General features: G+C 34.4%; 1 protein-coding gene across 1 annotated transcript in view; it reads left to right on the forward strand.

The window, feature by feature from the left end:
• The window catches only part of SPAG16 (sperm associated antigen 16), a 743,404-nt gene that overhangs the window by 385,588 nt on the left and 343,301 nt on the right, over window positions 1-14,515 (forward strand). The window contains exon 12 of the mRNA XM_090288280.1: window positions 328-513. Coding sequence (XP_090144406.1) covers window positions 328-513 — 186 coding nt within the window. The remainder of the gene's footprint in view (window positions 1-327; window positions 514-14,515) is intronic.

Here is a 14,515-nt window from a genome sequence, read left to right on the forward strand (position 1 = left end):
TTATTCTGAGGCTACATCACCCACAGAACCTAACACATAACCCTGAACCTAATACATGCCAAAAAAAAAAAAAAAAAAAGGGTGGGAGTTTAATGAATTAATCTTGAGAATATAGAAGAATCATAGAAAGTGCAAATCATCTTGAATTGCTAAATAATAAGAGTAAACATCTAACTGTGTACACTTAAGATAATAAGATTTAGGCATTCAGCTATGCCATTATAAGCAAAATTAACATATACATACAACTTACAAAATAAAACCATTTATAAAAATTAATTGGAAATTGATTTTTTAACAAATTACCTTTTTATGTTTTCTCAATAGTGGCAACAAGTTGGCCACCTCCAGTGGTGACACTACAGTGAAATTATGGGAGCTGTATAAAGGCAATTGCATTTTGACCTTTGAAGGACATAAACATGCAGTGTGGTCCTGCACGTGGCATTCCTGTGGTGATTTTGTGGCATCTTCTTCACTGGATACCACCAGTAAAATCTGGGATGTTAATAGGTAAGGAGTACTTTAAACATTATTAATCCTGTACATTGAAAAATACGCATTGGTAATGCCTTCTATACCCCCCGGAATACTACCACTGGGAGGCATTTCATAAAAAAACTGTTGGCTGATAAAATTATAGAGAGCTACTTAAAAATCTGTGAAATCCATTTTTAAGTCCATTAGTCTTTGTTGATAATGAGTCCTTTCCAAATGTAGGTATCAAGATCAAGCCTATGTAATAAGATTAGAATTGCTTCATTGGAAAGCTGTTTGTTTTAAGCAAGGTAGAAGCAAATACTAATTTTAAAGACCGAGGATGTTAGTTCTACCTTCCACAAGATTATTGTCTCTGTATCATCAAACTAGCAGTTTAATAAGCATAAATATGACAGAAATAATTACTTGTTTTATGCTTAATTTTAATGCAATGTTTTCCCAAATTAAATGCTTAGCGATTCACAAATTGTAAGAACTTATGCAATGTATTGTGTGCAAAGTCCTATACAGTATCTTATGAATATAAGAGTTTTTCATTTTGTTCGTAATTCAAGACAGAAAAATCTGTTATGTTTAAGTGTCAAAATACATGTGATTCATGTGTATTTAAATGATTATTACTTCCTGGTAGGCATACAAATAGGATATAAGAGCTACTCTCAAATATCATGATTGCTTCATGTAGCTAAGGTGTTATACTCATCAGTCAGACTTTTGATCACTTTAATTATTGAACAATACCCAGGTTGTAAATATAAATCATAACAACTCCTAAAAATTGAGGTAAACAGTTGTCACTGAGCCATTGTAATTTATTTTGTAAGAGAAAAATGGACTCATTTTATAAGTTGATATTGTTGCTTTGAGGTCATGTGTACAACCTTGAACAAACTCTCCTTTCTTCCTTGAACCATGAGTAACATGTTTAGAAGAGGGACAGGTAAGGTGTTTGCAAAAAGTCTGCAGATTTTCTGGGAGGATTCATCGAGAACATGTGCTCTGTCCTATGCCTAAGTTGATTATCTCATAATGCCATGTGCCAAGTATTATGCTATTTTGTTCTCAGCACCAAGCTCACCCTTCTACTTCTGTTTTAGTGATGCTGGGAACTGGAAATTTGCAAACCACATTCTTCCTTTTCCAGCTGACTTTCTGTTAGGCATTAGTGGTTACTTGTAGAAGACCACAAGGCTGGAGGAGGGAGAGGGACATGCTTCTTCCTGTCTCCTTTCTCTGGGCTTCTTCTGGACGTAGGGTTCCAGGGAGCATCAACCTAGCAACACTTCACCTCAGCAAGAGTGGTTCATGCTCATCACAGCAGCTGCAGCCAGTTGGCAATTGTTTTAATGCTTGCACAAACAAGTGCATTATGCCATCATCAAAGACATTTGCCCCAGCAAATAGCTGCCTTCTTTGCAGAAGTACTTGTTCCCAGTTCTGCATGGCCCCTCCTCTGAGTTGCAGAATGCAGATGTCAGCAGAAAATGATGTGTCCCCACACAGAGGGCTGAGTTTCAGCTCTGCAGACACCCCTTTCCAAGGTTCTAAGTTTTAATAATTCCACCCTATCCCCTTTGTTCATGCAGTCCTGCAGTTGATTTTCCATCATACCTTAATGCTTTCTTTTTCTCTTTTTAGTTACCTAGTTAACAACTTATACATAGTTAACAATCTCATGTGTTAATATTAAAGCCTTACTGTTAAATGATTAATGTGAATTCTGTATCCTGACTAGACCTTGACAGATACAGGACATTAATTAATGGATAAATAACATCATCCACAAGTTATAAAGAGACAAGAAATAACGTAGGAATACGTGATATGAAGAAACATGGCTATGAATAATCAATTTTAGACTTTATTCTTTTTAAAATAGTGGCGATTTAAAGATATGTTTTAATTTTCAAATGGGTACCATTTGATTATTTGGAATAATTAATCATGTAATTCTTAACATGATTTTAATTATGTGGCCAGATTTCATAAATATTTCTTATAATAGATTACTGAAATTTTTAAAAACCACAAACCACTTTATTGAGATATGATTGACATACAAAAAGATATATTTAATGCAGACAAATTGATGAGCTGGAAATAAGTATAAATCATGAAATCATTACTAATGTATGTCATATATATACCCCATTACCTCTAAAAGTCTCCTCTTGCCCTCTTTATTTATTACCCTTTTTAAAATTAGAACACTTAGTATAAGATCTAGCCTCTTATAAAAATATTAAATATACAATACAGTATTGTTAACTATAGGTACTATGTTGTGCAGTATATCTCTAGGATTTAATTATCTTATATAACTGAAATTTTAATACTGGTATCTAATTTTAACTTTTATTGCCTTTGGCTTAGATGAGGAGCCTAATAGAAGATTGTGGCCCATTCTAAAATATAACATACTTTCAAATGCCTTATACATAGTGTTTAAACCAAACTATGGTTTAAAATGAATTCTGAATAGACTCAGCCATTCTTAACATGATTTTAAACACTTAAACTTGACAGCTTTTCTCCATGACCCTGATATCCAAATATTGTCTTCCAACTGATACTCAGTAGATATTGATATAACAGATTAAAATATCTTCTGACTGATGCCAAAAATTCTTTACATTTCAAAAGTCCCATCAATGTCAAGAGCTCACTTTCAAAATTAAAGATGAAAAACATACTGATTTTGAAGCTGAGGGAGTAGACAAATTTTGACAGAAAAGGAGAAATTGATCATTGATATATCTTTCATATTTACCATCAAAGCACTGAACTCATAAATCAATGCTATGTAGATATGTCTAAAACTAGTGTCTGATCTTAAAATTTCATAGGTTATTAGAACCAGCTTAGTGACTTAAGGGAATAGATTATTTGCCTTGGTAAGATTTTGGTAATAGAAGCTGTGCTGTGCTGGGTCATATACTCTTATCCTCATGCTACATAATTCTAAATACAAAAAAATTATATTGATGGACTCTACTGTTCATCAAGGTAGGAAGAGTGTAGAATGTATTCTCCTCACGTACACTCTGCCCTTCCCTTAGAGCCCCTGGTCCCAGCCCCACAGCTGTTCCTGAATTGTGCATGATCTATCAAGACCATCTAATTAGCTCGTCACTACAAAGTTGGATAACTGGTAATTATAATTAATCCAGATCAAAAGCCACTTTTACTAAATGCTTATAAGAGCAATATCTGTGTCACCCTTAGTCTAGATGTATCAACACTCTACAAGGTTCCTAGAAATAATTAACAAAAGTATTGTACTTTGATGATCTTCTAAATGATCATTAATGTAAAGTGGAAATGTGTATTGTTTCAATTTGTAATAATCTATTTTTACCTATATTTTCAAATATATTCTTTAAAAATCAATCTTAAAACACACACGCACACACACACACAAACACACACACACACGCACTGGTATCCTAAGCAGTGAGTGCTTGGCAAATGGAATTTTGCATGCATTAATGATAAACAAAAATAAAGGTCAATATTTGCATAAAAGAGAATAGTCTTCTTGTTCCCATCCACATTCAGACTACAATTTAATTGCTTTTATTTTTGTTTTTATTAACTTTCTTGGGGTGACATTGGTTAATACAATTAGATAGGATTTAGGTGTACAATTCTATGAGACAGCATCTTGATATTGTATTGAGTTTCATCACCCCAAGCGCAGTCTCCTTCCATCACCATTTATCCCCCCTTTACCCTCTTCTTCCTCTCGCCAACCACCTTTCCCTTTCATAACCACCATACTGTTGTCTGTGTCTGTGAGGTCTCTTTTCCTAATTTCTTCACCACTCTCGCCCAGCGCCACAGCCCCGCCTGACTGCTGTCAGTTTCTTCTCTATGAGTCAGTTTCTACTTTGTCTGTTAGTTTATTTTGCTGCCTTATTCTACCTGAATCTCTAAAATGATGAAAATAGGATAAGAAAATCAGAACATATCCCAGTTGGCTATAAAAATAATTTGTGTTTCTTTAACTCATAAGATTATCAATAATTATTCATAAAATGAATTACCAATGTCTGCCTATGTCATAGACATTAGAAAATTCTAAGACTCCATTACTTTCCTCAATGAGATTACAAGTAATTTAAAAAGGTAGCAATTTTGAAGCAAAGGATATGCATTGCATCTATAATATACAATATCAGATAGGGTGTTCTGATTGACTTTTGGCTGCTTTTCTTCCAAGGTATCTGGATATTTAGCTGAGTAACTGTACTACACTGTTACTCTGATATTTGGAAGGCAGGCCACGGACCTGCTTTGTAGCTTGAGAAGAAGGGATTGGAGCCAAAGTTACTGAGTGCAGCTGCCCACACTTCTTTTAACAAGACACTGCACAGGCATAAACTGCATTGGTTATCGCAAGGATGGAAGGAAAAAGAAAGTTTTGTAAAATTCAACAGCTTCTGAACCCTAACCATGGGAGATAAATCCTTATAGCCAAATGTACCCTTTCAATAACTTCAAGATTAAATTGAGAGAAAAATGAAACAGATTTAAAAACTTTTTTTAGAAAAATAATTTGTGTTTACTGTCCCATTGACTGTAAGCAAATATATCAGTAACCTACTAAGTTTTTGACAAAGAAACCATGAACCTATCCTTTGTATCCCCATGACTCTTCAAAAAAATTATCTTCAGAGCCCTTAACTTATATCCAAAAAAAGGGAACTTTACACATTTACATAGCAGAATACTACACAGCAGAAAGAAAGAAGAAACTTCTACCTTTTGAGACAGCATGGATGGAACTGGAGAGAATTATGCTTAGTGAAATAAGCCAGGTGGTGAAAGACAAATACCATATGGTCTCACCTATAAGAGGAACCTAATGAACAACAACAACAAACAAACTAATGAGAAAAATAGAACCAGAGGCAGGGAAGCAAAGGACAGACTGACAGTGACCAGAGTCGGGTAGGGGGAGACGAGGGGAAGGGTCTAGTCAAGGGTCTAGTTAGGGAAATAGTATCAGCGACCCATGAACATGGACAATAGGGTGAGGAGTGACTGTGGGAGTAGGGCGCGAGGTGGGGGGCATTGGAGAGCAATGGGGGAAAAACTGGGACAACTGTAATAGAACAACAATAAAAAAAATGGGGAAAAAAGGAAAAAAAAGAAATGTAACAGAAACTAAAATAAAAAATAAACAAAAAAAGGAACTTCCAGTGTTTTACGAGCAACACAGAAGGTGATAGAAGATAAAGAACAAGGAAAAACCTTGGCTGTGGAACAAAGCCAGAGGCCACTGAGAACGAGGGACAAGGGATCTCCTCTTAGGGAGAGAGGCATGAGCCAATCGAAGAATTTTCTTTGGTGACACGGCCAAGCTCCTCATGATGCCTGCTCAGAGCTCCACCACTATTAGGGCTAGGGACTCTTGTGTATTCCCACTGTTCTGCTTTCTGTGTTGGGGGTTTTCATTGCATTTATTCTGTCTTTGACTCACTATTGTGATGGTGTTTGTGGTGGTAGAGACAGCAGAAAGTTTGCTTTTATTTTGTTGGACACCAGAGCACAAGTGACACCTCTGCACCCAGTGAAGCAGATTGTGCATCTTACAGGATCATGGATGTGAAATCCATGCAGTAACTGAGTGGGATTTTGCACTGTCTCCTTTTTGGGCGGTGGAGGGTTTCAGTGACTTCTCTACAAGTGGGAAGAAGGGTGGCACAAATATTTGGTGAGCGGAAGGGCCAGCTGTGGCAGATACTGTTAGCTGTTTGTCAGAATTCACTCTCCTTCCATATTAGCCGGGCACTTGGCTGTCTATCTAACTGGTATTTCTCAGCCTTACTTGCAGTTAAGTGTGGTTACATCACTATATTATTTACAATAGAATATTAGTTGAAGTGATACATGCTGTTTCTATATTCTTTCTCCCTGCTGGTGGGCTGGCATATCAATGGCAATGACCAGAGTAATCTTAGAAGCCAGTTATGGAAAATGACAGAGCAATCTCAGCCTGCTTAAAGTGAAGCCACTCCCCACCCCTCATTCCTAGCCTCCAATTAGCCTGCAACATCCTGTAGTCTAGATTCTTTAGCAAAAAGAAAACAAATTATATTTTATTTGAGACATTATATTTCTAGTCTATTTGTTATAGCACTTGAGCCTGTCCAGTCCAATAAGGCACCTGATGAATAGTTTTTAGGTGGTTTTCCCCTCGTGACATATTAATAAGGCAACAAAAACAAACCCTGATTAATTGGATAGGGTAGTAATTGATATTCTATGTTGATAATAGATAACTATACAAATCCCTGTCATTTATTTCCCTCCCCCTTCTGATTTTCCTTGGCATTTGCTTGCAGTACTGTTGGAACCTCTGAAGTCCTCCTTGCTGGTAATAATGCGTATAAGTTGAATAATTGTCCTGCATGCAAGTTAATGCCTGTAAAAGTAGCTGTAAATTATAAGAAAATATTCAATAGCAATATATTACTATCTCCATTAGTGGAAATGTGACTCAGTAATAATTATTTCATTTAAACAATAAAAAGCTCTGAGAATCTTAGTTTTATAGTGGCATTGACTATATTTATTGATGAGAATCAGTTTTGCAGATTTCAGTCAAGCTGATGGAAATCAAGTAGTACCTTTCATGTGGCTGCCCTAACAAGTTTTTAAACATTTATTTATAGATCCAATAAATAGGCATTTAGTACTTACTCTGTTATGTGCATTGTTTTAGTTACTAACTTATAGCAGTGAACAAAGTAGAAAACAAAACAAAACTCCTTCCCCTGTGTAGATAGCATTCTATTAGGAGTCAGAAAATAAGCCAAATGAAAAACAATAATTATATGTACAGTATTTGTGGGTGATAAGCTTTGTAAAGAAAAAAAAAGAGACATGGAAGGGTGGAACGGAATGGTGGGCACTGGAAAGAATTGCAATTTGAAACAGGATAGTCAAGGGCCGCCCCCTTCTCTCTCTCTTTTGAGCACCCAGCACCTTTCTTCTCTGTTTCCTCAGTGTGCATTCCCTCCGCTCCACTCCCCTCCCCTCCTCTTCCTCCCCTCTCCTCTCCTCTCCTTCTCAGATGCCTGCGTATTTCCTCCCCCTTATCGTCTTTCTCCTAGTTCCAAGGACCTTTCTTTTTCCCAGACAGCCCAGCTGACTCATTTCTTTCTATCTCTGTGGCTTTCTAAATTAAAAAGAAAGAAGGAAAGAAGGAAGGAAGGAAGGAAGGAAGGAAGGAAAGAAAGAAAGAAAGAAAGAAAGAAAGAAAGAAAGAAAGAAAGAAAGAAAGAAAGAAAGAAAGAAAGAAAGAAAGAAAGAAAGAAAGAAAGAAAGAAAGAAAGAAAGAAAGAAAGAAAAAGAAAAGAAAGAAGGAAGGAAGGAAAGAAGGAAGGAAGGAAGGAAGGAAGGAAGGAAGGAAAGAAAGAGAAAGAAAGAGAGAGAGAGAGAGAGAGAGAGAGAGAGAGAGAGAGAGAGAGAGAGAGAGAGAGAGAAAGAGAGAAAGAAAGAAAGAAAGAAAGAAAGAAAGAAAGAAAGAAAGAAAGAAAGAAAGAAAGAAAGAAAGAAAGAAAGAAAGAAAGAAAGAAAGAAAGAAAGAAAGAAAGAAAGAAAGAAAGAAAGAAAGAAAGAAAGAAAGAAAGAAAGAAAGAAAGAGAAAGAAAGAAAGAAAAAGAAAGAAGGAACAATTAAACAGGATGGTCAGGGAAATTCTCAGTGTAAAGTTAACATTTGGAAGACTACAAATAGTTGTTACAACAAGACAAGAAGACGTCCAGGAGAAGAACATTCCAAGCTCTTCCAGGGAGAGGACTTCCTCACAGTGGTAGCAGGATTCAACTGACCTGGAAATGGCAAGGAGTCCAGGGAGACTGGAGTAGAAGGAGCAGAGGAGTGAATGGGAGAGGTAAGGCAGTTAGTTCCATGGGTATGCACATATTACACAGGGAGCACATGTGAGTGACTTTGACCTTAATTCTCAATGAGATGGGAAACCACGGGAGGACTTTTAACTGTAGAGCCAGTTGATATTTTCCTGTTTAACAGACTAACTCTAGTCACCATGTTAAGAATAGACTATGGCAGAAAAGAGATGGAGTCCAAGGGAAGTATTGCAAGACGCCAGGTGAAAAGATAGTGAAAGCTTGAGGTATAATGGGAACGGTAAAGATAATAAAAAATTGTTTGTATTCTGCATAGATTTGGTAGGTAAAGCCAGCAGGAATTGCTGACGTATTGAGAGTTGTGAGAAAAAGAGAAAACAAATCACCTGTTACATTTTGAGACACCTGAAAAGCAAAAGGTTTGCTTTCCTTATACTGGAGCACTAATGTAAACTTTATAAAAGGCTTTTCCAACCACATTCATCAACTGGAATGTCAGAAACAGCTGTAGAGTGAGGAATGCCTTCATACTGTTCATCTGACACATACTTCCATTGAAGATACGTCAATGTTGTCTCCTGCCCAACAGCATTGCTTTATTTGTAATTTAATAATTCATTTTCCAGTTATAACTCCCGGGCTGAGATGAAAACAGAAGGATATAGAGACTGGGAAGAGTTAAAATTTAGAAAAAATAAATGTGAAATATTAATTTTCTCTTATGCTGTTTTCTTCTTTTAATAATATGTACTATATATTTCTTTGGGGTGAATAATGCACCAAGATGGACTCTAAAATGGAAGAAATTTATTTTTATTATAAAATCAGTAATCATAAGATAACACCAAATGAGCTGTAAAAATGGAGTTTAATATTTATAATATGAAGTGTTCCATCAATAATACATTTCATGTTCTTTATGATTCATTTGCAAGTTGGATATTTTAGAGATGAAGAATATATTGTACAATATTAATGGTTTAAAACAATGTAAGAAGAATGAAGGCTCAAGGGCATAGATTATTAGTACATTAATACCTATCTTGTAAAGACCCCCCAATTTCCCTTTTTATACTTGGAAAGGCACCTCAGGTACATATTAATGCACTGCTGAAACAGTTCTTGAAACATACTGAAATTGACCTCTCTTGTGATTAATTTATCCTGTTCTAAGAACAGTAACTCAATCTTACATCTTCTTGGATTTTCATTTACATACAGTTTAATAGTTCCCCCTTGAAATATAGACTTTATATTATATCTAAGTGTTATTGAGTATAAATATATAGATAAGCTCAAAAATGAATAAAAAGAAAATATGATATGCTATTTTTACTACCAACTTTCTCCCCAAACAGTGCATAATTAATAAACACTATTCAAGGAGTGCTTGTTTTAAGGAAAAAATATATATTAAACCTAACTTTATATTTTATTTAGCAAGTTATACTATGATTTAAAAATTGAGAAGCTCTCTCAAACCAGTGTGACTTTGCGTTGTGAAAAATGTTTTGAACAACGGTGTCCACTGTGATAGTTTGATGTGGACATTCTTTTACATCAGTATGCATGGTTGATCAGTGTAAGTATGATACATGTCTTTAACATTTATAAGTTCAGCGCCATACATTTTATTTTATGTGAGTTATATAATTTCTATCTAACTTGCATGAAATAAGGTACACTGTTATATCATAAAACAGCAAAACTGTATATTTATAACATGTTATATTATTACTCTATAACCGCCAGTTGAACAAGCACTTTAACATGAAAAAGATGTAATGCCCCTTTTCCACCCCACTGTAAAAGTCTGGTCAATAGATGTCTTTGTCCACCTTATTGCTAATAACTAAAAGGGCTTAATGCATTTCTTTATTAATATATGTTAAAAATAATATATAGGCATAGTCCATATGAGATAAAAAAATAAAAGTTATAATGTATTTTTATATTTAAGGTTTTATTATATATGTGTGTGCACGTGTGTATACTAATGGTGATGTGTATACATATGTTAGTATTAATACAGTGAGTTTAAATATTCATCTCTAATTTTCGAGTGATATAAATATTTGACTATCTCAAGTATGTTAAATGCCATTTACTCAAAAGGATATTTATTTATTTATTTATGCTTTATTTATGGCTACAAAACCCAACTTGTTTTAAACCATTTATGTGAAACAGCAAAAGCTATTAGCATGACCCTGAAACATGGTTTTGGAATTAGTGAAATAGTTTTCATATAAAGAAAATGTTAAGATTTTATTTAATTATTACTAAAATCGTTTGGCTGTCCAAGTGCATCAAATAAAAATTAAAAATGTAAACTAGTTGATATAAAAATAACAAGCAATAAAGTTTTAGATGGAATTAAACTACTTTCTTATATAAAACCATGTTTTTAGATAGAAAATACTTCCTACTTATATAATAAAGGTGAATTTGTTCTGTTCAATAAACCACTAGGAAATAAAATCTTCATTGGAATTTTAAATATTATCTCATAGTCTGATAGGTATTTGTGCAAAATCCTAACATATATCAGTAAGGGCAGAACTTGTTAACATGTGTCCTGGGTAGGAAATAAAACAGACTGTCTTCACCAAGGAATATGGAATGATTAATCCATGGATCTGGACAGGAAGAAATGCCACTTTCAGGATTTCACCTTCTAGAAATGTCTTGCATTCTGAATTGGCCTGTAATTTATTGAATCATTTACTAGAGGTGATCACAGAATTACTAAACATTGCTTTTTACTTAGAAGTTGATTATTCACATCTTCAGTATATACCAACTACATACCCAGTCAGACACTGGTTACCCACCCCTTTTAAATTATATAAAATACAAACTTTATTCGGTATCCAAACCACTCAGTTAGGATATTTTAATGCAGTTTTCACATGAAGAGGGAGATTTCCTGTGATGCTTCTATTTCAGTTTGGTTTGGGGTTATCATGTGAGTTTGTTTTTTGTTTTGAGTAAGAAAGAATATGATGAATTTCTAATAATATGCATTAGCAAAATCCATCTAAAATGCTATTCAGCAGCTGCAATTAGAAATAATTACACTAAGATGTGTTGTATTCCACACTGCTTATGTTTAAATTTTCTACCATTAGCTCATAAAAATGCATACCTAAATTACATGTTTCCTAAGTGTATAGACAGACTCAGAGGGATCTAAACATTGTTTTGTCTTACTTACACTAGGTAATGCAGACATTTAAAAAGTATTCTTGAAGATGTATAATGAGCTAATTATAGTTATTTTATGTATTATTGTCTGAACACAACTTTAACTAAAACTTATTAACCATAAATTTAAGATTTAATGTTGCTGTTGGAAATTTATGGTGATTATCTCAATGTACATTATAAAAGGCAACATGTTTTAGCCTAGAAACACAAAATATCTTTGTATGAAAACCATAACCACTGTAAAGGAATATAGGCATTTAACGTTTTTTCTTGATTATCTCTGTCCAGATTTCTGACCAGTTTATAAAAGCACTTTTTAGAGAATATTAATGTCATTATCTCCAGAACAAATGTAACTTCATTATTTTATACATAAAAATTAGTATAATATAGGTATAAAATTATAATAATAAATTATGTCTGTACCCAAAGTCATTGTGTACATGCTTAATATTGATTATGAGTATAACATTTACTCATAAATATATGGCAATTGTAGATGCAGTCACCTCTACACCTTGCTCTCATTTCCTCCTCCTCCTCATTTCTAAGCAGGTTATGACTTCTTAAGCTTAAGGCTTTCTATGTTATATCCAACAGTAAAGTAGCTCCTAATTATCTGAATTGCCATGGCTCTTATTATCTATGTTCATGTTCTACCTAAGAACTCAGTTGCGAAATTGGAACTGATTGTTTATCGTCCCTTAAGATGTCATTGGTATTAATACCATAAGACTATTGGTTGTTGTGTTCTAGGTATTGTCTACGTATCAAGATATTGTCTACATACACACCAATCAGATTTGTTCTCTCACTCACCTCTTATACCCTTTCCATCGTATGCATTAGAATTCAGTGCCTGTCATCAGCTAAATATTCCATTTGCTCGATCTCTTCAATGTACATTTTATCTTCCTGCTTAAACTAGCTCTCCCTTGAGGAAATTGAGTCCCCTTTCTAATGGAGCATGAAACTTCCTCCCTTTAATTCTTTCCAAAATATTTGCAACACACAATGAATACTAAGCATGTATACCCTGTCCTTGAGGTGCATACATAACATTTATTTTTAAGTTTTCTGTCATATATTAATTTCTACATATAAAATAGAAAAGTTAAATTTGTTTGGGGGTACTGACACAAATTTCACCTGCCAATGGACCTGGAGGTTATGTTCACTAATGTGGTCCCAGTGCCCCAAAAGCCCTTGAAACATATATAAATTAATAACATATTTCCTCTATGTTTCTTACCATCCCTTCTAGACCACGTTTCCTTCCTCCTTCCTATAATCATAGGCTGACTTCCTGGTTAACAGACAGTAGAAGATTGCGTATGTGAAAGCCCATCAGAATTTGATTTTTTTCCATGAACCCCACCTTGAATGCAATTATATTTGCTTATACTTTGGAATATATAATTCTTTTAAAAATTCTTCCATTTTTTTTCTTTTGACCGTTCTCCTTCTCCCAGTTTGGTGCAGCTGCTTTTCTGGTGCCCAAGACACATGCTTCATCCTTCTATTGGGTAACCACACAGGCTTTTGTGAATTTGTCCTGTGCCACAGAACAGTCATATTTCCGCTCTGTTCTCTTTATCTTTCTTGACCTTCTGCCACATCATAATCCCCTGTTTTTGTTTACTTTTTCAATTACCCTTTGTAGCCCGTAACAATTAACCAATGTCATATTACCTCATATTCTGTCTCAGTGTATATATACATACACGTATATATACACAAACTCACATACACACACACTCATACATCCATATTTTTTTCACTCTGGAAGCTGTGTCACTATTCAACTATAATATCTCCTTTAAGTTTTAAATCATTCAACACTGAAAAACATATCTCTAATGAATTAAAAGCATTTTGCCAAGATGACTACCATTTCTTACTTTTAAATATATGTTTGTTTGCACGATGAGGTCTTTGGTATTTAGTATTTCTCATTAGAGTAAATGATTTTTAACTGTAGGCTTGAAAGAATATTCTCTTTCAATATTTAACTCCCAAGATGATTTACCTTGTATACATGTGCTCATTATTTTGATTGCAAAATCAGGTGTATGAAAAAGTAGGTTTGAATCTGACAAAATTAAAGAGACACAAAAGCTATGTAGAGGTTATTTCCTAAAACTAATATTAATTAAGATTATTTTGTTCTTCCTTCCTCTTTCTTTTGCAAATCTTTGCTATATGGCCCTACTTCACTGAGCACAAGCCTTACATGTGTGAACGAAATGTAGCCTTTATTCAGATGACACAAAATATATAACGTTGGATCAGAAGTAACCGAAGCTTCTCTCACTGCATATATCTGTAGGTAGGTGACATGAACTGACACATATTTCTTATTCATGAGTTCTACTGCATGAGAAGGAGGATTCACCTGAATCTTAAAACTGTTATCAGCCATTAATATATTCTAGCTTGGAATTAAGTAAGCTGATCATATTATATACAAGAAAAGCATCATGCAATGGCTTCTTCACACATCAATGCTTCTCATTTGAATTCCAGTTTCTGTTGCCTGCAACAATCTCTGCAAATGATCTCTATTTCCCTTTTCTCTTCTAAAATTAAGATAAAAAATGAGATTTTGAAAAAAAATTTCACACTGTCCAGTGACATTTTTCTCTTCTTAAGGTCGTAATTTTTTAAACTTTTTTTTTTTGTCCTAATGTGTATGTGGACAAAAGAAGGATGGGTACACAGGTACATATGCACTCATCTCATTGTTAAGCTCTTCCCCTTCTTTCGTCTCTGGTCTATTTTAGTTTAATATGGACACAGTTCACATAACCCTTTAACAATGGCTTCCTCTGTTCAAAAGGTTTCCAGAGCATTGTAATAATGTCAGTAGCTTCTAAATTGCCTTTGTGGCTTCTCAAGGCATTTTAAAAATATTATTCAGGATG

This window comes from Furipterus horrens, unplaced genomic scaffold (genome assembly GCF_987537825.1).
Source record: "Furipterus horrens unplaced genomic scaffold, mFurHor1.1.pri manual_scaffold_1, whole genome shotgun sequence".
Lineage (NCBI taxonomy): Eukaryota > Metazoa > Chordata > Mammalia > Chiroptera > Furipteridae > Furipterus > Furipterus horrens.